Source organism: Fusarium sambucinum, chromosome II, assembly GCF_050947815.1.
Source record: "Fusarium sambucinum isolate potato_lamoka chromosome II, whole genome shotgun sequence".
In the NCBI taxonomy this organism is placed as follows: domain Eukaryota; kingdom Fungi; phylum Ascomycota; class Sordariomycetes; order Hypocreales; family Nectriaceae; genus Fusarium; species Fusarium sambucinum.
Genome location: NC_139293.1, coordinates 1,329,424 through 1,351,342, shown reverse-complemented (window position 1 = coordinate 1,351,342; position 21,919 = coordinate 1,329,424). Strand labels below are relative to the sequence as shown.

The 21,919-nt window shown below is 48.0% G+C and overlaps 9 protein-coding genes across 9 annotated transcripts; 5 read left to right on the top strand and 4 right to left on the bottom strand.

Annotated features, from left to right (window-relative positions):
• Positions 1–1,045: 1,045 nt before the first annotated feature.
• FSST1_007236 (uncharacterized protein) lies at positions 1,046–3,567 on the bottom strand (the record flags this gene model as incomplete). Its single annotated transcript, XM_083223999.1, has 4 exons — positions 1,046–1,675; positions 1,728–2,175; positions 2,225–2,285; positions 2,340–3,567. 4 exons carry the CDS (start codon positions 3,565–3,567, stop codon positions 1,046–1,048), a joined length of 2,367 nt encoding a protein of 788 aa, XP_083083197.1.
• Positions 3,568–3,843: 276 nt separating this feature from the next.
• Positions 3,844–4,716, top strand: FSST1_007235 (uncharacterized protein; the record flags this gene model as incomplete). The annotated part of the gene is made up of 1 exon (XM_083223998.1): positions 3,844–4,716. The coding sequence occupies one exon, from the start codon at positions 3,844–3,846 to the stop codon at positions 4,714–4,716; it is 873 nt and encodes a 290-aa protein (XP_083083196.1).
• A 548-nt stretch (positions 4,717–5,264) lies between these two features.
• Positions 5,265–5,835, top strand: FSST1_007234 (GFA family protein; the record flags this gene model as incomplete). Its single annotated transcript, XM_083223997.1, has 3 exons — positions 5,265–5,421; positions 5,481–5,647; positions 5,704–5,835. The coding sequence occupies 3 exons, from the start codon at positions 5,265–5,267 to the stop codon at positions 5,833–5,835; spliced, it is 456 nt and encodes a 151-aa protein (XP_083083195.1).
• Positions 5,836–6,647: 812 nt separating this feature from the next.
• On the top strand, positions 6,648–10,358 carry FSST1_007233 (SMP domain-containing protein; the record flags this gene model as incomplete). Its single annotated transcript, XM_083223996.1, has 3 exons — positions 6,648–6,953; positions 7,011–7,525; positions 7,574–10,358. 3 exons carry the CDS (start codon positions 6,648–6,650, stop codon positions 10,356–10,358), a joined length of 3,606 nt encoding a protein of 1,201 aa, XP_083083194.1.
• Positions 10,359–10,941: 583 nt separating this feature from the next.
• FSST1_007232 (uncharacterized protein) lies at positions 10,942–12,012 on the top strand (the record flags this gene model as incomplete). The annotated part of the gene is made up of 1 exon (XM_083223994.1): positions 10,942–12,012. The coding sequence occupies one exon, from the start codon at positions 10,942–10,944 to the stop codon at positions 12,010–12,012; it is 1,071 nt and encodes a 356-aa protein (XP_083083193.1).
• A 706-nt stretch (positions 12,013–12,718) lies between these two features.
• On the bottom strand, positions 12,719–13,854 carry FSST1_007231 (uncharacterized protein; the record flags this gene model as incomplete). The annotated part of the gene is made up of 2 exons (XM_083223993.1): positions 12,719–13,447; positions 13,507–13,854. The coding sequence occupies 2 exons, from the start codon at positions 13,852–13,854 to the stop codon at positions 12,719–12,721; spliced, it is 1,077 nt and encodes a 358-aa protein (XP_083083192.1).
• Positions 13,855–16,103: 2,249 nt separating this feature from the next.
• FSST1_007230 (cupredoxin domain-containing protein) lies at positions 16,104–17,211 on the bottom strand (the record flags this gene model as incomplete). The annotated part of the gene is made up of 2 exons (XM_083223992.1): positions 16,104–16,138; positions 16,194–17,211. The coding sequence occupies 2 exons, from the start codon at positions 17,209–17,211 to the stop codon at positions 16,104–16,106; spliced, it is 1,053 nt and encodes a 350-aa protein (XP_083083191.1).
• A 1,502-nt stretch (positions 17,212–18,713) lies between these two features.
• On the bottom strand, positions 18,714–19,405 carry FSST1_007229 (uncharacterized protein; the record flags this gene model as incomplete). Its single annotated transcript, XM_083223991.1, has 5 exons — positions 18,714–18,820; positions 18,880–18,970; positions 19,061–19,154; positions 19,205–19,263; positions 19,313–19,405. 5 exons carry the CDS (start codon positions 19,403–19,405, stop codon positions 18,714–18,716), a joined length of 444 nt encoding a protein of 147 aa, XP_083083190.1.
• A 465-nt stretch (positions 19,406–19,870) lies between these two features.
• Positions 19,871–21,090, top strand: FSST1_007228 (rRNA-binding ribosome biosynthesis protein NOP15; the record flags this gene model as incomplete). Its single annotated transcript, XM_083223990.1, has 3 exons — positions 19,871–19,898; positions 19,947–20,006; positions 20,063–21,090. The coding sequence occupies 3 exons, from the start codon at positions 19,871–19,873 to the stop codon at positions 21,088–21,090; spliced, it is 1,116 nt and encodes a 371-aa protein (XP_083083189.1).
• Positions 21,091–21,919: the final 829 nt, after the last annotated feature.

Here is a 21,919-nt window from a genome sequence, read left to right as displayed (position 1 = left end):
TTAGGCTCCTCTCGGTCTCAACATGTAGAGAAGCCCATCAGCGCTGGCGTATCATGGCCTTGATGTGTGGCCGCGGGTGAGTCTCTCTCCAGAGCCGTTTCAGCGGTTGCTTGTTCCGAGTGGAGTGGTCCGACAGCAACAGGTCGCAGCGACTCAGGCCAATCGACCCAGTCCAGCGCCTAAGTCTGGTACTCATGCAATTTCATCCTCAAGCGCTGTGTTCCTGAGGTTTGGGCGACATCGCTGGTGGTTTGGCGTATAATTAATCTTGAGACTGGGGTTAAGCAGGTGGACGATTGGCCGTGCAGTGTCGAAACGTTGTTTCAGACCTCGACCGACTAGCTAGGGTCTAGAGTGGGGCCTTTTGGGCAGCGCTAAAAGGCCTAGCCAGTAGCCTAAATCAAGACTTATTGATTGAGTAAAGAGAGCAAAATAATAAAAGGAATCAAGTTCAGATGTTGTTGACTGCTGGTAAGTGTGTTGAAAATACCGTGTACATCACTCTTGTAGTTCAGAGCGTAGTCTTGTGCGTTCTGGGTCCACGCAGGCCCTCTACTCAGCATTGGAGGGTATTACTCTCAATATGGTCTGAATCACTTACACAAGCAAGGTAATAAGTCACAGGGCTTCAAAGAATCATTCCACTCCAATAATTCCAATCGTCTCACCTAACAAAACGCCAAGCTGAACTCTCGTGTTCGCATACCTTGGTCGCTTCTTCTTGACCCAGACCAACATCAAGCGCCCCGAATTGGGATCATAGGCGCGATCCTATTTTAAACCTCCGCTCGTGTTAGTTAAGCGCCCGTGTTGGGACTGCCGCAACTCGGTAGAAACCGTCCATCAAGGCCATAAATAAATCTGCCCAGATTTTATTCAGGGCGCTTGAATCTTATGTCAGAGGCGGCCTAGTAGGCCCTAAACAGTCCGTGGCATTGGGTTTTGATTAACAAAATATTTGTCTGGGTCTTATTAATGTCTATCGTCGGATCCAATCATCGTATTATTTCCCTTTTTGAACTCGCTTATCGTCAACTTAAATTTATCAACCGCCTATTTCATGACCTTCGTAATAACTCAAGAAACCGAGAATCTGTATCGGTTCCGGGTTCGGCACAGTACAATCCTCCCACATCAGTTTTGGTGACAGAAGCTTGAGGCCATTGATGTCCCGACACATATTCTCCAATACTCTTCCCATACCTGCAGTACCTCTTATCCGCCACTCTTTTATCCTTCCAAGACAGTTGGCTTTAGCATCTGGTGGCCATGCATTTGTCTTGTTCAGAAAGGCGATTATCATGGCTGCCATGCCTACAGCAATCGGTGTCGAGACTGATGTACCGCTCATCTTGCGATAACCACCACCTGGCCAATGGCTGTATATGTTCTCTCCATAAGTGACAAAAACAGGGAATTTCCTATTTGTACTGGGGGCGAATGCTGAAAGCTTATTCATCTCGTCATTCGATCCCACACAAATGGCCAGAAGGCGATCACGCGCTGGCCAGGCTATGGGATTACGGTTGCCATGGTTCGAAGCGGCTGCGAAAACACTGATCCCCTTGCGGTCTGCATCTGTTAGAGTCTTGGTAAGCTCGAGAGAACCTAGTTCAGAGAAGCCAAGTGACATGTTGATAATGTTGACCTCGTTTTCAATAGCCCACTTCAGGGCCTCGAACGTTGTTAGCTCGAACAAAACAGGTAATGGGATGATATTTGAGTACCTCTTGAATGGGATGAGACTCTTTTCCACGTCTTTTCGTCGCCCTTGCCGGGCTTCCTTCTTTGTTCTCGGGTCTCTGTGATGAGCTCACTTTTGCAATATATAGCTCCGCGCGTGGAGCAATAGTCATGATAAGACCAGCAATATGAGTGCCGTGACCGTCATCATCAGTTACATCGTCCTCGGGTCCATCTGTGAAGTTCTTGTATGCCTTGATCCGTTCGCGCTGCTTCTTTTCTGAGACGTGTTTCGATCCTATTTTTGTTCTTCTCTTGGCTCGCTGGTCAAAGTCTTGATGGTTGAGGTCGATTCCAGTGTCAAGTATAGCAACCTTCACTGGGCCAGTCCAGTCTTTCCGAGGGTTTTCCACATCGTCTTCGGGGTCCCACTGGATTTTATTATACCATGTTTGCTCCAAAGTCTTGAGGAAGTCTTCGAAATACTCCAAGCTAAGTCTTATTAGCACTGTAGTCAATATTTAGAGTACTGTAAACGGACTTCTGGGGAGTTTGAGTTGATATCTCGTCAGATTTCGCATCTGACAGTGCGAACAGCTCGCCTGTACGTTTAAGATTTACGGTTAGGCAGTGCAAATGAGCGACGTTGGACTTACCTGGCTCTTCTATGACATCTCTTGGACCTGGAGAGGGCGTTCTGCAGTACGGTCTCTCCTTCGGAGGTGCCAATCGATCATCTCCGTCCATTTCCTTTCCTTCACGGTTTATATTTGACGGGTTGACATGCCTGACTGCCAAAAGCATTGGGAACCTGTGGCCATGGTGCCTGGCAATCTTCCATGCAGTGCCCCCATTCGCATTAGTTGCTGAGCAGTTCGCATCGTGGTTCAGTAAAATTCGAAGAACCTTCTTATCGCCCTTTTCAGCGGCCATCATCAGTGGTGTCCAGCCTGTCTTGGTTTTGCAATCAACTTCTGCCTCATGTTCGAGAAGAATCGTAACACATTTCTCATGTCCACCCCTCGCTGCTACGTGAAGCGGATACCATCCGCTAGATAGCCTTGCCTCTATTGCGTGTGAGTCAATATGCAGCAGGTAAGCAAGAGCTCCATCAAGGTCATGCGAGATGGCCCAGTGTAACGCAGAAACAAGATCAATTGGTGGATTCTGCCGAAGGTGTTGATTGAAGAAGTCCCCAAAGTCACCTTTCTTCTGAGCGCACTCGAAGATATGAGTAAACTTTCTTTGGTCGTCTTTTCCCAAGTTCTCAATCAGACTGAGTGGTGATTCTCCCTTCTCATTTGTGGCTATAGGAGACGCCCCATGGAACAGCAGAAGAGCGGCAGCAGATGCACAACCAGATCGAACGGCGAAGTGCAAAGGAGTATTGCCAGTCTTTGTCACAAGCTTTGGGTCTGCCCCATTATTCAGAAGAGTCAGAATGATGTCCGGAGACACTATGTTCGAGGCAACATGAAGTGCGCTTCGTTCATTGGTCTTTGCATTGGACTGGAGATTGACGTCGGCCCCTTTTTCTACCAGAAGTTTTACAATCTCAAGATTCTCTGCTTCAACTGCGAATATGAGTGGAGTAAGTCTGTGGAAGCTTCGTGCATTTGAATCGGCTCCTTTGTCGAGAAGTTCCTTGACAACCAATGTACGGTTGTGCTCACAGGCGTTGTGTAACGGAGTGCGCCAATTTTTGGATCCCGTCCGACTTCTCGCCTCGAGGCAATCTTCTGGGTATAGGTTTAGAAGCTCGATGGCGATGTAAACTCGCTTGTCGAGGATAGCTGAGTGTATAGCGTCGCCGCGATCTTTTGGTCGATTCGCAGGGTCCAATTTATGGTCGCGCATATACTTGGCATAGTCTTCGGGCCTCATGGTTGCGATAGACGAGTGAATGTATGATGTTCGTCCTCAGCGTAAGCATAGGCGGGGAAATCCTACCACATTTTGATGGCCTGAACGAGGCTTCAGGCATTTTATATCAAAGGGTTTGTTCTCGCCAATATTCAGCTGAGCTGCACTGTAACGTCATTGGCGTTGTGGGCGTGACTTAGACCTTGTCAGCGCCTTTGATGATCTTCATGCAGTGGTTATTTATTGCTAAATGCCCCGTACTAACTGGATCCCAAAAGCGCGCAGAAACACCACAATATGGCATTCAGTGACAAGCCCAAAAGACATTGGATTATTCCACAAGAGTGCCTTTCTCCAGAGGATTTAGTCCTTGGGAGCATACTCAAATACCCCAGTGACCCGATTGATATACTCAACCGAAAAGAGGTCGAGCCAATTGACCTCTCGGCCGTTGTCAGCGAACGGGAGCAAGTCACCAAGAGCTTCACCGATGCGTTGGATGCTGGCTTCGGCTCCAAGGTTGGAGCGTCGTCTGTTCTCGCTGCTATACTGGGCGTATCTCCATTCATTGAAGGAAATTGGTCCAAAACCACATCCTTTACCATTGAGGCGAAAAATGTTCGAGCGCAGCATTTTATCCCATCAAAGCCTTATGTTGACAAGGCACTGCGTACGCAGCAAGTCGATAGCTTCGTTCGCAATTCCTTGTTTAGCGCTCCAGTCTACATGGTAGTCGGAGTCACTGTCGCAAAGGCCGTATCACGTACAGCAGAACGATCTCATGACAGAGGCGGAGGTGCAGGTATGGGAATAGGACCACCAGGCACAGGAGTTGAGGTTTCTGCAGAATTGACAGCAAACCATGGGGCTCAATCAACCTACTATGATTTGGTCGAGGATGATGTCGTTCTGGCATACCGTTTGCGAAGATTTCGCTACTCCAAAAGGAAGGATGAGTTCAGAAGGGCGAAGCAAGATGAGACCAAGCATACTCGCTACACCGTGGAAAAGTTGCTGAGATCCAAGGTTGACGATGAAGAGGATGAAGAGGATGATGACGACACTTACGTTCCTACTTTTTCTTACTTTGAGGGAGATGACATTGTCGCTTCGGATGTAGAAATGGCAGGGTTTACAGAAGGAACCGATGAGGAAGATTCTGATGCCTGAGCAGGACGGTGCAGGAGAGTGTGGCTTATCAACTCCACGTTTCAAGAAGGATCTTGTTGTATTAAGCAATTCATATATGGACACTTTCGTATTGAAACACAATATGTACTAGCAGATTCCCTTTTCCTTTTTCATCTCGGCTTTACAGTGCTTGCTTACAATTTGATTTTCGGAACATAGCTTAGTCTCATTTTCTATGGTGTTTAGAGACCAGCTCAGATCAATTTTGTAGTATTGAAAACTCAAGATAACCAACAGACTGGAACTCAAAGTCCGAGGTCAAGTCCGACTCTAGAGACAAGTTCATATGTAGTGGATTGTTTCTTACTTCTCCCCAGTCGGTGGAACTCCAAAGGATTCTCGGAGTCCTAATTTGGCAACTGGAGATCTATTTATATTTCCCCTGCAAGATGAAGGCATAGAGTTCCTCCGAATATTCGGTTGCTTATAAATAATTCTTTTTAAATACGAAGCTCATTCTTGTACAATTGTCGTCTACCGTGAATAAGCTTCTCAATCTTTACAAATACTTACTCAGATAGATCAACATGTCAGCCGAAGATAACAAGCCTGAGGCCACTTATGAGGCAGGGTGCCACTGTGGTTACATTGGTCTATCTGTAACCCTATCTCCTCCTCTACCTGAGCATGAGGTTATAAGTTGCAATTGCTCTATTTGCCGCCGAGGAGGTTATCTTCTTGTTTGTTAGACTTCCCTTAATTGCGACTTTGTCGAAGGTAATGATAGCTAACCTATACCTCAGACACATCACACGAGAAAGTGGCATGGCACAACGGCTCAGACAAGCGTGTCGGTCGATACATGTTCAACACCAAAAGTCGCGACCACATGTTCTGTCCCAAGTGCGGCGCTAGTATAGGCATAGATTATGAAAAGAAACGACCCGAGAACCCATTATATGGTATCAGTGTGCGTACTACAGAGACTATTAGTCTGGGATGATATCGGTGACTGACAGCTTGCAGGTGCGACAGTTTAACAACGTCGATTTGGACTCGCTCCGTTATAAGAAGTTTGATGGCATGCATAAGATGGAACCGGCTGTTGATTTATCGGGTGAGGAGATTGACTCCAAGACAGGCGAGGCATCCCTCTAGATTCCGAATTGGGAAATCTGCCAAGAAGAATTGGTGTTGCTCGTCTTGGAAAACAAGGATTGAAGGGCACCAATGAATGATCAAGATGATAGCTGAACGCTTACTGGGTTCCAAGCCATTTACGCAAGCTTTTGAAGGTGGAGACAGAAGATCGTATCATGTTGATGTGTTGCATGTACGTTAGTGTCACTGACAATTCCCTGTTAGCCGGGCTATAAGATTCCTTGTCTGGCTGAACAAGTAACCCTGGACCTTGTCTCTCGATCAGCGATTAGCAGTCTTGGCTTACATCTACATCCATAATAAAACGATGGGGTAGAAGTTTCGGGTTTGCACATGATAAAAAGACTCATCAATATTGAAAGACAAGAATCATGATTGTTCACGTCACTTTGATGGCGTTCACGAATTAAATGCCCAGCCACAAGTGCGGGGGTAAAGCTCCCCGCTGTAGCTTCCCGTCATGGGTTTGACGCGGCTCTTGACATGCACTAAAAAATGATCGACCTGGGCCAAAGCTCCCTTGTAATCGACGTCATCGATCGACCTTAAATCATGTCTGGCTAACGAATGATTCCATGTTTCCTTGGCCGATTGCGTTTCAAGCAACCATCCCAAAAGCGATGAATCAATCGAAATGGGCCAAGTAATTCTATTTGTGTGACGCTAAGCAATTGCACAATATTTGTTTCCTTTCCTCCTCCCCGTTTCATTTTCTCTTCCCTTTCTTTCTCCTTCCCCATCATCTATTATATCCGAGGCGACCTGATAATTATCTCAGTCCTCCAACTGCTACAACAAGGTTCGCCATCATGTCGCAGTTTGAACAGCAGACTGTGCCCTCGGCCGGCCAGCATTACAGCGGCCGGAACCGCGTTCCCAATGTTAGGGAGTTTATGGACCAGCTGGACCAGAACAAGAAGCAGCGCGACGCTCAGATTGATCAAGAACTGAATCAGAACAAAATTCAGGGCGAGACAAAGGATCACAGACAAAACAGAGCTGAAGCTATTCGAAATCAGAAGGATGTTCGCACCGTGCGTGATCCGGTTACAGGAAAGGATGTTGGTATCCGAGACGCAGATTTCGATTACAAGGAAGCTGTCGAGAACCCTCAGGTATGTTATGACTGAGCTATAAACCAAATTACCATCGCCTTTCTAAAACTTCTCCAGATGTCAGTTCCCAATGAGAACCTAGGAAAGCCTGCCACTATCGCAACCTCTTCAAAACAATCTGGAGAGGAGTACCGTTACGCCCAAGATGTCACTGCGCCCCCAGACCCTGTTCAGGAGGGTGCGACATCTGATGTACCCATCCGAAGCGAGAAAACCTCTGTCGTGTTTTACAAGACTCCTTCGGTGAGCTACGAACCAATGTTTGCCATTCTTGAGCAGCGGTCGAATGTCTTGTGTGCCGGTATCTTCTGTGCTATTGTCTTTATTGGCAAGATGTTTGGTGGCCGTCTTCTGGGTCTCGTTCCTCTAGGTTTCTGCGTCGCGTCAGGCGTTTTCCTCTGGACAAAGGATTTGATCCGCCAGGGTAGAGATCTCGAGTGGTCGAGTGAGCAAGACCGTGGCGAGACTGCTACTGCGAACTTGATCCCCGAGTCAGTTGAATGGATGAACACGATGCTGGGAGTCATGTGGGGTCTCATTAACCCTGAGATGTTTGCTGCTGTTGCCGATACGTAAGTTACCTGCCTCCAAGACTCATATATGCATGCTAACAAAAGTAGTCTAGAAGATGTTATGGCTGCCTCTGTTCCCGGTGTCATTGAGAACGTTCGAGTCGCAGATATCTCGCAGGGCAACAACCCCATCCGTATTCTCAACATGCGCGCTCTTCCTGACTCTCACGTCCAAGATATCAAAGACGAACAGCACCGACAGAACGAGAAGAATACCGACCCCGAGGAGCTTGCAGCCAACGAGCAAGCTGGGTCCTTCTACAACCTCGAGGTTGCTATCGCCTACCATGCCAAGCCTTCCGGTGGAGATATCGCCTCCAAGGCTCGCAACATGGGCATGCAGCTGGTCTTCTACCTTGGTGTCAAGGGACTTTTTGGCGTCCCGTTACCCATTTGGGTCGAACTCCAAGGCCTTGTCGCGACCGCTCGAGTCCGACTTCAGTTGACTCCTGACCCCCCCTTCCTCAAGACTCTTACCTTCACGCTCATGGGTATTCCTAAAGTCCAGGCTGGATGCACGCCAATGATTGAGAAGGGTGTTAATATTCTTAACCTACCTCTCATCTCCAACTTTGTCAACTGGGCTATTGGTGCTGCCGCATCGATGTATGTGGCGCCCAAGAGTCTGTCGCTTGATCTTGGAAAGATGCTCCAGGGTGACGACATCAAGAAGGAGACTTTGGCTCTTGGTATCATGTTCGTTCGTATTCACAAGGCTACAGGTCTCAGCAAACAGGATGCACGCGGAAGCAAGGGTGGTGGTTCCGACCCTTACATCACCATTAGCTGGAGCAAGTTCTCCAAGCCTCAGTTCTGTACCCGAGTTATCCAGGATGATCTCAACCCCGTTTTCGAAGAGAGCGCCGGCCTACTTGTCACTGCTGATCTTCTCAAGGCCGATGAGCAGTTGTCAGTCGAGCTCTGGGACAGCGATAGATCATCTGCTGATGATGTCGTTGGCAAAGTTGAGCTCAGTATCCAGAAGCTTATCCAACACCCTGGTAAGATGTTCCCTCAGGTATCCAAACTCCGAGGTGTCAAGGCCGAGAGTGAAATGCCTGGAGAGCTTCACTGGGAAGTGGGCTTCTTTGGCAAGACACAGTTCCGTAAGGCTCTTCGAACAGATGGTCGGGATCTCAGTCTTCCCAAAGAACTCGCAGACAAGCCTGAGCTTCAAGAGAACAAGGGCGCTATCGACAACGCAGAGGAAGATGCCGTCATTCACACTCCTCCAGACCCATTGTGGCCTTCTGGTGTTCTGAGCATCGTTGTCCATCAGATTGTTGGCTTGGAACTGGAAAACATCAAGGGCTCCAACGGAAAGCGAAAGGGTCGCGAGTACGAACCAGCCCGCCCTGAAGCCGGTGAAGTGAAGGAAGAGCAATCCAAGAGTCTCCCCAGTTCATACTGCACCATCCTCCTTAACGACGACCTTATTTATAAGACTCGAACCAAGGTTGTTTCTTCTCAGCCCATCTTCAACGCAGGAACGGAAAAGTTTATCCGCGATTGGCGTTCAGCTATCGTCACTGTTGGCGTTCGTGACTCGCGCAACCGACAGCACGACCCTCTCATCGGTGTCGTTCCTCTTAAGCTAACTGACATCCTACAAACCAGCAGTGAGTCTACCAGGTGGTATCCTCTTGATGGAGGGATTGGCTTCGGTCGTATCCGCATCTCGCTGCTGTTCCGTTCTGTCGAGCTCCGCCTTCCTCCTCCTCAGTTGGGCTGGGATATCGGCACTTTCGAGTTTATGGCCAATGCTATTACAACCACTGGATATGCCCCGGCGAACCATGTCAAGCTTCGATTCCGTACTGGTGGCTCCTCCGCCAGCACTGGCAAAAGCTCTTCTACGCGTGAAGCCGATGGCATGTCTTTCAATATTAGTGGCGAGAATAACAGCGAGCGTATTCGACTGCCAGTTCGCCACCGCTACAGTTCGCCCATTTTTGTGGAATTCTACCCCAGTGGTAAGAGACACGCCGACGCCTATGCCGTCCTTTGGCTTCTGGAGCTGGTTGATGGTGAGGACAAGGACTTCGACATCCCTATTTGGAAGTGTAACAACAGCCTACGACTATCCCAGAACTACATCACAGAAGAAAACTACAGATCAGTTCCTGATATCGATATGGAACAAGTTGGACGACTCAGATTCCACGGCCGCTTCTCTCCGGGAACCGACTCCGACCATATCAAGTTTGCGAGCAGCAACGATGACCGTGAGACTATCGAGACCTGGGAAGCCTGTTACGCAGAAGGCGTGCGCAAGCAGGATGTCGAGACCGAAGTGCCTCCTGTGATTCAAAAGCTACACGAGGAGTCTTTGACCCATGGCCGTGACGTTCTCGCTCAGGCTGATGAGAAACAAAAGGCCAAGTGGTTGGCCAAGGATGGTACTGATTGGAGTGGCGCCTTTGGCGAAGATCCTTCTGCTTTCATGTCAGTGAAGAGACACAGTCAGGACAGCGAAGAATATGATGACTTCGATGAGGACGACTCTGATCCTGATCTTGGCATTCAAGACGGTGACACTGAGCCCACGGACCCTTCTGAGAATGGCCGCACTTCAGTTGACAGCACAGGTACCAACGCGACAAGTGCAACCACCGACTCTCAGGCCAGCACCAGCAGCAAGAACCCGATCAAGAAGATCAAGTCTTATCGTTCTGACAGCCGCGATATGCACCGAAAGCACCGAGGCCTCATGCAATGGCGCCCAATGCGCAACCTCCAATTCGCAAAGGATGAAGCCAAGTTCGCCGTCAGAAAGGTGGCCAAGCTTGGTGCACTAGATGGCCGAAAGCCCGATGTCGAGACCGAAGTTTAATGAGTTGGATTTCCTTTGTAGTAAAGTAATCAATAAGAAGGAGAAGGGTAAACGAATGAGATTGATGATGGCACGAACGGAGTTTTCATACTTATGTTGTACAACAAACACGAAGTAGTTTTATGCGAAATGAATCAAACCTTTATTCGACTTGAGCTTGTATGCCGTGTAACCACAACGTCAACGTCAACGTCAACGCACTATCTAAAATCGCAAAAGTAGAGCATACCAGCTGATGGAAAGTATTATTAACGTCTATTGATGGAATGATTTTATGAGAATTGAAGGCTTGCTTTGTCTGTTAATCAATTGTTCTTTCCACAATGAAACTCATTTCTCATCAAGGCACGTGAGCAGACGATACCTTCGCGTCAATTATCCAGTCTACTTAGCTGTTTAATTCTTCCCAACACCACAACCGTTTACAGACTGATGAACGATATAAAGTTTAACCCAAATTGCCATTGCATCTAGCGATTTCTACTGACAACATATTTTGCGCATCAAACTTACAGTCGATTGTTACCTTACACACCCAGCTACTTCGCGCTGCACCGCGTCAAGGCGTGTTGAAGTGTAAAGCATGAGCTTCAGCGCCGTGAACCGTGGCAGACCTGGCCAAAGTATCCAGCACGTCAAATTACCACCGCATACTAAACGTTATGATTCTGTGTCGGATAGTGGGGACTCGACAGATCCTCCAGCTGGACATGCACCAAGAAAACATACCCAAAGTCCATTTAAGCAACACCCAGGATCCCTGACATCAAGTGGTCGGTCAAATCTTGATGTTCCTTTGAAAAGGCCGCCAACGAGTCTCAACGCTTACAGAGAGGATAACATTGAGGAAGATGGTTCTGATGCACCAGTAATGTCAGATTTGACGCCACGGGGAAGACCCAGCACGTTATCCAAACTAGTCAACGTCTCCAGGCCGTCGGATCCGGATGAAACGCATGCTGGTGATTCCAGCAATGCAACGTCGACAACGCCGGCACGGGGAAGAGGAAGGCCTAAGGGATCATTCAAAAAACTTAAAGATTTACCAGGGACAGCTGCAGCTGGTCGGCAGGCCCGACAAATCAAGCCGCGGCCATATCCTGAAGGCTTCGTCGGCTTTCCTAAAAGAAGAGGACGACCGCCAAAGCCTCAATCACCCCCTCCAAGAGAGATTTATTATCGAACCAACGTCCAGTTTTTCCCCTTTCTGTGTGAGTGGATGGACTGCAAGGCTGAGTTACACAATCTTGAGACACTACGACGGCATGTCTCCAAAGTTCACGGTGACTCTGTTGAGTGTCTTTGGGGAAAGTGCGGACGCCTGGAAAGGCCTCCAGAGTTTGAAGATGATGAGGGGTTCGAAGACCATATCAAAGAGGCGCATCTAGTACCTTTATCGTGGCACGTTGGCGACGGACCAAATAACCTTGCAGAGCGGGGTTTGAAGAAGAAGGAGGAGGGTGACGATATACCAGACTATCTCAAAGACGAGCACGGCAATCAGGTGACGCCTTCAATCCGAGATCAAGATGAGGAGGATCTGTTGACATGGAGGAAGAACCGTCGCAAACTCAAGGAGTTGCTTATCCGTATGAACGATAATCTCCCCGACGAGGTCGATGAAGAGGGGGGCGTCAAGCAGCAAGATGATTGAGCTACTCCATCGAAGAGAAGTTTTTAGCATCTGACATTGCCGACCGGTCTAATGCACCCCAAAGTGAGGTTCAAGGTTTGATTTTGGCTATGATTAGCCAAAGCTTGGTACCAGCCAACACGACATTGGTGGCAAGAGGTTCATTTGCCCAAAAAACGTGTCAATCAAAACCTCTCGTTCTGTGGATGATGACTTGGAAAGGGTCGAGGAAGATGCATAATCTCATCATGCACATGCCTTTCAACTATCCTGCAGTCATGATTGGGTCGTGTCGAAGCTCGAGAGGCTTGAAGTCAATATAAGCAGCCCTCGCAAACTAATACTGCCTGATTACTTTTGCATGATTTCACGAGATGAGATAAAATTGCAATTCCCCGATCATCCAGCTATCGGAGCTGAGAAGGCGTTCAGCTGAAATGTCCCAGCTTGCACATCATTGGCATTTGCACACGAAAAGGTTCACCGATGTCCCGAATATCCAATATTATGGAGGGACGGGATCCTGCATCAGATCGGTGCTGATCGCTTCATGGTTTTGGGACTTTGGTGATAACCAATCAATTTTAACTATTACGGAAACGAGTAAAATACAATAACTTCAGCCGTATATTAAATCCCAAACACCAAAATTCAATTCCCAATCCCACCAATTAAGTACCAGAAACAACTTCGTATTCCATCAGTCGGCCAATTTCTTGGGATTCCCTTAAAGAGGGTTCTGGACCTGGATGAGACCAGGAGCAGCCAGAGTGTAGTTAGGAACGTCATCAGGAGTGGAGATGTTGCAAGAAGTAGTCAAAGCAGCGTGGGAGAAACCTGAAGCAACGAGCTCGGAGAAAGGGAACTCAGCATCGAGGCTGACAGAGTTTCCGTCCCACTTGACGTTCTCGGCCTTGACGCTGTAGGGGAGCTGCTGGCCAACAGTGTAGGTGATGTAAAGATCCTCACCATGGTGAGACTCCTTGAGTTCAGCACTGAAAGAAAGGGTCTGATCCTTGGGCTCCAGAACTCCAATGGCACCACCATTGACCATCAGGCCAGGGAAGATGGGGAGAGCGATCTTAGAGATGTCCTCGGTGCATGATCCGGGCACAACAAAGGCCTGGAGAGCAGACCAGGCAAAGGCAGCGGGGACAGTGGTCAGGAAGGGGGACTCGGAGGGGACTTGATCGAGATAGAGACGGAAGAAGCCAGTCTGCTCACCCTCCTGACCAATGACGGATGAGACGAGGCGTACAACCTCGTGAGCACCCTCCTTGCTGAAGATGACATTTGCGTCTTGGAGAGCACCGAGCACGGCATCGGTAAAGGTAGCGGCCAGAAGGATAGCGGTCTTGAGATCGGTTGTGGGGAATTGGTATTTGCAAGGCGAAGGGGCGAATTTGCCCGCTGACTTGAGGGTAGCCAATGCACCGATAGCGTGATGCTCCTCTTGCTATCGTGGAGTGTCAGTCATCTGATATACAAGCGGTGATGATTTGCAAGTGCACTTACAGCAATGATAGTCTTGAGAATCTTCTCGGCCTCTGCCAGCTTATCGTCGTCTACCTTGAAGCCTTCTACGCTATGGGTGACGTTGTAAAGCAGAGAGCTGAAATAGGCAGTCTCAAAGAGCTCATTGAAAGCAATGAGCTGGAAGGCTACTGTGGAGCCATCACCGAGAGAGGTAGGTAAAGGAGCTCCAGGGAGCTTTCCACCAGCTTGAAGGTTGATGGCGTTGAGTTGATCAGCATTGGGATTAGGAAAGCCATTAGATGAGGGGATCCTGTAGGATCGAGGTAGGATGCCAGCAAAAGCAGAGCTGATGAGGCCTGCAGAGGCAAAGAGAGTGGAGAAATGCATATCTGCTTCAGAGAAGGGAGTGAATGCTAGCTGGATAGAATGTAATGCTGTGTGATAAAGATGAGAGAATCATTGAGGGGGGTTACATGAGGTGGTATATATAAGAAAGAGTTTGGCATGGTCAGGATAGTTTTGGCAAGACGCACGGCGTACGCCGAGGCTGAGGAGAAGAGGGCCTCTCAGCTGGTATCAATTGAGTTTATGGCGAGGTTACCTCTGTGAGGAGTCTGTGGTAGTTTGAGGTTATCATGACGACATGAATCTCACCGAGAGAATGCAACGAGATTGGATCTTTTCGAGTCTCGGTTTCTCACAACTCCCGAGTGGACGGTCATATTGCAACCTCTACTGCCCGAGCTAGCGACTTAGACCAGAGTCAGCGCGGCTAAGACGGCCGTGGCTTCAGAGTGCGTCCAGCAGCACGTAGCGTAGCTATTCCTGGGGTAAGATCGGAGAATAGCGGTAGCGCAGAGAGACGATGTTACCTTGGATTGTTCTTCGTCATAGATAGAATGGGAATCAATTGGGTCTTTGTGTCGATCAATCATGGCTGGCTGAGTTATCTATGAGTTCATACTTTTATAGTGATGATTGTTCACATCGTCAAGTTGACTTTGATTGTGAAACTTGTTAAACAAGACAGACAAATCATCAAAAGACATTGATTGACGCTGAAGAAGGTGATACGTACATGACCTGTTTCATGAGCTTTGGCTCGGCTCTTCTGCCGTGTGGCTGAACGCCATTCAAATAGTCAGCACAACTAAAGGGAGATGGATGTGAGCATGTCAAAATCTACTCCGCCCCACGGCTTCAAGAGTCCCCATTTCTAGCTCCAATCTTGGGATCCGAAACGGACTGGTAAGGCTTAGACCAGACTATTTTCTGAGAGAGCCGGGGAGTAACGATAAACGAAGTCCCCTAGATGTTGCAACGGCTCTTGAGTTATCCGGTACTAAATGGGGACTTTGGTACGGTAAGCGGCGAGTGAAACGCCATCACATCTTGTTTCTCTATCATGTAAGATCGGAATGTTGTCTTTGTCTTGTATTGTCTTGTCATGTGAAGTAAAGGCACTTAGATCCGAGAGTTCATCATTTTAGTCTTGCAGTGGTCATCGTTTGGGTTGCAGCATAGACCTATGAGCATAAAGGATGTCAGCACTTGAGTGAGTCAAAAGTAAGAATTCAAAGACATTGAAGTCAATCAGGACTTGCGTGTCTAGAGGAACTCTATGGTGCTGAAAATCCTTTCCAGTTACGACTGTTTCTGTGTCCATTTTGAGTCGAAACTCTGTCGATGCTTCATAACGAGTTAATGCTTAGCTTACATGTGCTTGAATCATGGCAAATCTATCGTTTAACCATAAACAGGGTGAACGGCACTGATAGATGTAGGTTGCAGAAAGTTCTAGAGTAGTTTAAATTGTCAGCTTTTCTTTCAATGTATAGCTTCATTTGGTGAGGCTTGTTACAGCGACTGGTGTTGAGAGAAATTCCTCTTTCTTGACCCACCTCAAATGTTGCATCTCATCTACCTCATAATACATAACCATTAAAATATCTAGCATTTAATGTCTAGTTGCAGTTATTGTGAAATATGAAGACGGGATAACTGGTCAACAATTGATAATGGCAACATATACTGAGTTACACAAGCACGACTTGCTTACTGTTCCTTGCAGGAGGATGTTACTTATGATCTGTCAAATATATCATACCACAGATGCTCCTTAGTTTATTCCCGTCGTACAGTTGTAAGTAAATTCATCCTCGTGCGAAATCTAGATCAACCCTGCGCTCCTTGTATCATCACTGCGCTGCAAATTAGATATACTAACCAACAGTGTACGAGATATGAACACCACAAAGAAGAGCGCTGAAAAGCATTGGTTTTCTTCCGTTCTCGCCACAATATCACGAATCCGAAAGGTCCAGTTCTACACTCTGCCAGAGAGGTATGGTATTCCTCCAAACAGATTTCACAATCATGATGGTATCAAGATTCAAAGCACAGCTTTGCAAAATCATTATCAAGAATTAAGTTTCGTCCCATAGGTTTTGTCCCATTAACTAACTAAACCGATCTTCAAACCCGTGAAGATTTCATAATGCCATCTAGGCTACCCAAGGAAATAATCGAGACCGTCTAAAACCCATACATAAATGGTACATTCAAGTAATAACATCATCGCAAACTACTAAGCAATCTTCCGTGGTATTAACACTCCTCGTCTTTCATGTCGTTACTTAGCTCGCAGCACCCATGTTGTAAGGAAGACCTCCTGAGATCTTGTTAGTCTTTGTTTTACGAGTTGAGATTGAAGGGTTAAAACTTACCGGCCATGCCACCGAAGGAGTTGATACCTTGGGCAGCGGCGGGGAAAGCACCAGCTGCACAAGAGACGTGGCAAACACAGCTGCCATCGGGAGCGACGGTGCCCTTGCCGGGAACAACTCCTGTAGCAGCAGGAGGAGCAGGAGCAGCCTCAGCAGGAGGGGCAGCAGGAGGGGTAGCAGGGGGGGCAGCCTCGGCAGGCTTGGACTCGGCGGGAGGAGCGGGCTCACCACCTTGGATAGGAGCAAGCTTGCCGTCACCCTTCTGCTGGATAGCCATCTCCTTGAACTTGGCGTGTGTCTTCTCGAGGGTAGGGTTGACGGAGAAAACCATGCCCTGGCCACAGTGGTTGCCCTGCTTGCAGTAGAACCACAAAGGAGTGTCAACCATGACTTGCATAGCAACTTGAGGAGGAGGAGAGACAGTGTTGTTGGGGTTGGCCATGAATCCAGAGTCCATACCAGCATCCATAAGATCACAAGGGGTGGTAAAGCCAGACTGAGAGACAGTGTGGTTCTGTGACAGGAACTCAAAGACGATGGTGTCACCAATGGGGATATCGTGGAGCTCCTCAGGCTGGTAGACAAGACCTCCAGGGCCTCCAACAGTGACAGTGTGAGATGCGGCAGCAGCAGGCTGAGTGGCTACCTCTCCGCCCTTGGTCACGGTCTCAGTAACTGTGACCTTCTCGGCGACGGTTGTGGTCTCGGCACCAGCTCCAGGGTTTTGCCAGATGATGATGATCTCCGTCTTGTGTTCCTTGGTGACACCGGGGTGGACAACCTCTGCTGGAGGAGCAACAACATGTTCTGCAGGAGGAGGAGCAACATGCTCTGCAGGAGGAGCGGGAGCAGCGACGGGATGCTCAGCAGGAGGAGCGGCAACGGGATGCTCAGGAGCTGCAGGCATAGCAGGCTCAGCAGGCATGGCCATGGCAGGCTCAGGGTGGTCTCGTCGGATGAATCGACCAGCAAAAACCATTGGCGCAAAAGCGGCCATTGCGAGAGTTGAAGTCTTCATGATGTCGTTCTGGGTATTAAAAAGTAAAAAGTGAGAATAAAGGTAGAGATGATCTGCCAGAGATTTGAATCGGTTTAGTTGATTAAGAGGGACTCAAAATGAAGAATGAGGGCCTGCCTTCAATGAAAGGAAATCTAGGTGCAAAATGAATGAAGCACGAAGAAACAATCGAGAAAATGTGAACTGAGAATGAGATATGAGAATGAGACAGGAATTGTGAATCGTGGCACTCGCTTGCTCTTATTATAGTACATCAATCAATGGCGGCTGCAACCCCTTGGAAAGACAAACCCTCCAAACGCATGTTCGAAACACGGCCACTGAAGAAGCCGGCTCTGGGCTTGCTCTCGCTTCGGTTTCTCGAGATCCGATCAACATGTCTTGGCCTATAGCGTTATGGTTTCCCGTGAAACGACTGCTGGTGCGGGGGGGTCGTTTCTGTGACAGATCCGTCTCGGATCGCGTTTGGTGTTTTGGAGTTTTACCCCGTTTTGCAACTCAACAGCGCCAAGGGAATTATATGCGACAGTTAATGATTGGGTTGTTTTCTTACCCAGCGCCCAGTATAGGGCAAATATTCTTAATTGGGCGCTGTATAGGGTCGTATTGCAAGCCAACAGCAGGGGGTACATTTTTTAGTGATGAGACCTAAGCTCTTACACATACAGACAGGTCCGACGAGCCAAGGACGGGAGTACTCCTCTCCGTTCTAGACTACCACCGCTTGAGGCTACTGCTATACCAGAACTGGAGCCTTGTTGCTATCGACGAGGTCGTGGGCTGAAGCCAAGATGTCAGATATTATAGTCCCCGTTTGAACAGTATAGCATTCGTTTCACTAATTGATCTTCATCGTTGAGGTTTCATCGACTTCGTCTGGCCTTTTTTGGCCGCATTTTGTTCAACGGTTCATTCGGATGAGTTCGCTCCTTGCGAGGCTATGTTTCTTCAAGTTTTGCCTACCATCATCAGCCACCCATCTTTTATTGGCGTAGCAGCAGATGGGTATTGAATGGTTAAAGAAACGTATATCATCATCTCCACTAATCCATGCTTCAAGTTGCATGGGTTTATCACGGGGGAAAGACTTCACAGTAATATCTCCCTGTCTACCAATATCAAAGCTACTTAAGCTCGCAATTTACTATCATCATAGCATAAGGTTGATATCATCGCTTTATGGAGCCTGCACCGTACTTAGCGCTTCTGTATCCTCTCAAGCCTTGACTCATGAATGTGATATCTCGATGTGATATATACTCACAAAAGCATCTTAACATCGTTTCTGTAAAAGTCCCCACGGCCATTCAGTTCTCTCATCTAAACTGCTTCATGCACGTACTCCCGAGAAAACGGCAATCTCAATCTTGTGTCGTCGCATCAACGGCAGCTGGCCGACCGAGAACCCATGTCCAAACTCATGTCGCTCACAGCCACGTTGGTTGATGGCTACCGCCCTTCCGTGTTTCAAGGGCAATATGCTTATACCATTGTTTCTTCGCTTAAGACGCGTGCTTCTGTTGAGCTTGTTGTTGACCTTCATACAACCCTGTGTAGTAGCCAGCATAATACCAAGACATGAGGAGTTTCTTGAGGCTTTCGTCTTGTACTATTGCGATTGGTTAGCCAGATCATGTAGTAGACAAAAGCCACAGGGGCTAGGCTTACCAGAACCCAGGACAGTCTGTATCGGAAAGGCAGGGACACCTTGAGATTGCGACGGTGTAGGTTCCTTGGCTTCGTTCCGTGACGGAGAGATCTTCAGAGATGGTTAGTTACACGGAAGATAGGAGATCCAAAGACCGGACGAGATTCGGGTAAAGCAGGTAATTAGCACAAGGGTTCGTACCTTATTTTCCTCCGCCTTTTCTGAAGTCAAAACGCTTTCCGCTGTTTCTGACACTTGAGGTTGTTCAGACTCGGGCTCCGTCTCAATCTCGGCCCTGATTCATGTTAGTAGATTATCCTTGATGTTGAGTCCACGTAGTCTTACTTGTTTTGAGGCTCGAGATCTCGTACACTTCCACCTTTGGCGTGTATGCTGTGATATTTCTGCCAAAGCTGTCAGCGCTTGTTCACGATGTATCCTTCAGTTACTCACTTTGTACTCCTGCAAGGCCTCATTCCATGAATTAATTAGGGCAGAGTCATCCCACACCTCCTCATATGACAAGTTTTCTTGCTTTTTCGACATTATATGTTTAGACGCTGACTTTCGTAAAGTTCAAGAGGATGCAGGTAATCCCCCTAATTTTCGGTGTGAATCGAACTTGGGAGAAATGAGACGTCAAGTAAAATTGAATTAATGAAGATTAATTCTTTTCCCGCAAGTACCAGTGTCGCGTGCAATATCAAGAGGTGTGTATTTCTCGATCTTTGTCAGAAAGAAATAAGGTGTTGAATGTTGCCTGGAACTCTTCACCCATTAAACTATCGCGAGGTCGTTGGTTGTAAGCTTCAGAAGCTCCGATCACTTTTTAGTGGACCAAACCACTGAAAGGACCCCAACCCCCACTAAGATAAACTGATAGTGGACAAACTCCTTCACCGCCCAAATTAGACATGGCAGAATTCCAATTTTTTCCCATGGCCCACGCATCTTTTTCTGCGGGTGTCTAGCTTTTGCGTATCTAGCATCAAGACAACCATATCAGACACAATGGCACCAGAATTGAGAAAGAGAAAGTGTAAGTACTTTCAAAATCGCGAATTATTCATGCGCTAACTCTCTAAAGCTGCTTCTGACATCCAGAAGCCTAACGGCGCTGCCAAAGCTGCCCAGCCTAAGCGAAAGGGTGAGCATACAGCACTCGCAATATTATTTTATATATCGCTAACAAACCCTTCTTAGCCCCCGCCGATGCGTCGCCTGTGTCGCTGAAGAAGCAGAAGTCTGTCAAGAAGACTGCCGTCACAACAAAGGTCACCGAGAAGCCGGCGCAAAAGTCCAAGAAGAGCAAGCCCGTCGAGGAAGTCAAGGTCGTCGAGGAGGAGTCCACCACACTCGATATCCCCGATGAGTCCGAGTCAGAGACTGAGGAGGGCAAGGAGGTCCAGGCGATCGTGAAGGAGCTCGACTCCGGCGACGAGGACATGACCGAGGGCGACTCCAGCTTCAAGCCCGGCCAGGACGTTGGCAAGATCCCCAAGGTCTCCAAGGACGTTCAGAAGGCTGCCAAGGCCTCCAACGAGGATGCCGGCGTTATCTACATCGGTCGCATTCCCCACGGTTTCTACGAGCACGAGATGAGACAGTACTTTGAGCAATTCGGTCCCATTGTTGCGCTGCGACTCTCACGAAACAAGAAGACTGGTGCCAGCAAGCACTACGCTTTCGTCAAGTTTGCCGAGGCCAACACCGCCGAGATCGTCGCCAAGACTATGGACAGCTACCTTCTATTCGGTCACATTCTTAAGTGCCGAGTTATTCCCAAGGAGCAAGTTCACGACGATATGTTCAAGGGCGCCAACCGACGATTTAAGAAGGTCCCCTGGAACAAGATGGCCGGTAACAACCTCTCGAAGCCTTTGAGCGAGTCTGCTTGGGCCAACAAGGTTGAGAAGGAGAACGCCAAGCGCTCAAAGAGGGCTGCTAAGCTCAAGGAGATTGGTTACGAGTTTGACACTCCCGAGATGAAGGACGTCCCTGCTCCTGTTGCAGCTATCGAGAACGGCGAGGCCGAGACCGACACCAAGGCCATCGAGGAGGCCAAGCCCGCTGAGAAGGAAGAGGAGACCAAGGCCGAGGAGCCCGTTGAGGTTGTTGAGACAGTTGTCGAGGAGACCGAAGTTGTGACCAAGCCCAAGGCAGCCCCCAAAGCAAAGGCTGCGAAGGGCAAGGCAACAAAAGGAGGCAAGGGTCGCAAGACCAAGGCTTGATCGGGTACAGAACTGTTCGATTCAATGGGTTTTCGGAGTTTACAGCGGCATAGATATAGTTCAAAAGGAATCCATAATGAAATGAATGCAATTGGACATCACTTTGTTATTACCAAGTGTACGTGTCGTGACAGCAAGTTGACGAGGGGAAATGTCGCGATAATATGTACGCATGTTTTAACCCTCTCATTATAGAGTTTGGTTGTGTCAGTCATCTTGTTGGGAAAGTCAGTTATTGAGAGACACTCAGGTTTGATATATTGGGTTCTTGATCCATACGGATCCTTTAGTTTTAAATTTATCAGAGAAACTTTGAGAAGACTCGGGCTCTATAGAGCGTGGAGTAAAAAAACAAAAATGTACGCATGTTTTCAGTGGCGGTGCTCTTTGATATTGTTACTCTCGCTGTTAGATTCCATTTTCTCTATCTTTCAGCTGTAGAGATGAACGGTACATCCCCATGGAATAACACAAGTACAACAGTGAGGGTAACAGTATCAAAGATTCAGTACAGTCACAAGGCTGTATGCATTATCACTATCAAAAACTTGTATATCGAGATACAAGCTCCTGTAACTAAAATGATTTATGTCTACTTGAAGATATGTACGCACATAAGCGAACCCATAGCACTCATAGAAAATAAAAGAGCAAGCAACGGGATTATGAAAGGCGTTCTATAGTCTACTTCGTACACGAATATGAGAAAGCCACGGGATACAATGGTCTATTTCAAAAAGTGTGATAGCGAAGGGTAAAATATGTGAAGAAGAAGAAAAAGATTCGAAGCGCGCGCGCAATAAGGAAAAAAAGAATGTCGCAAGGATCC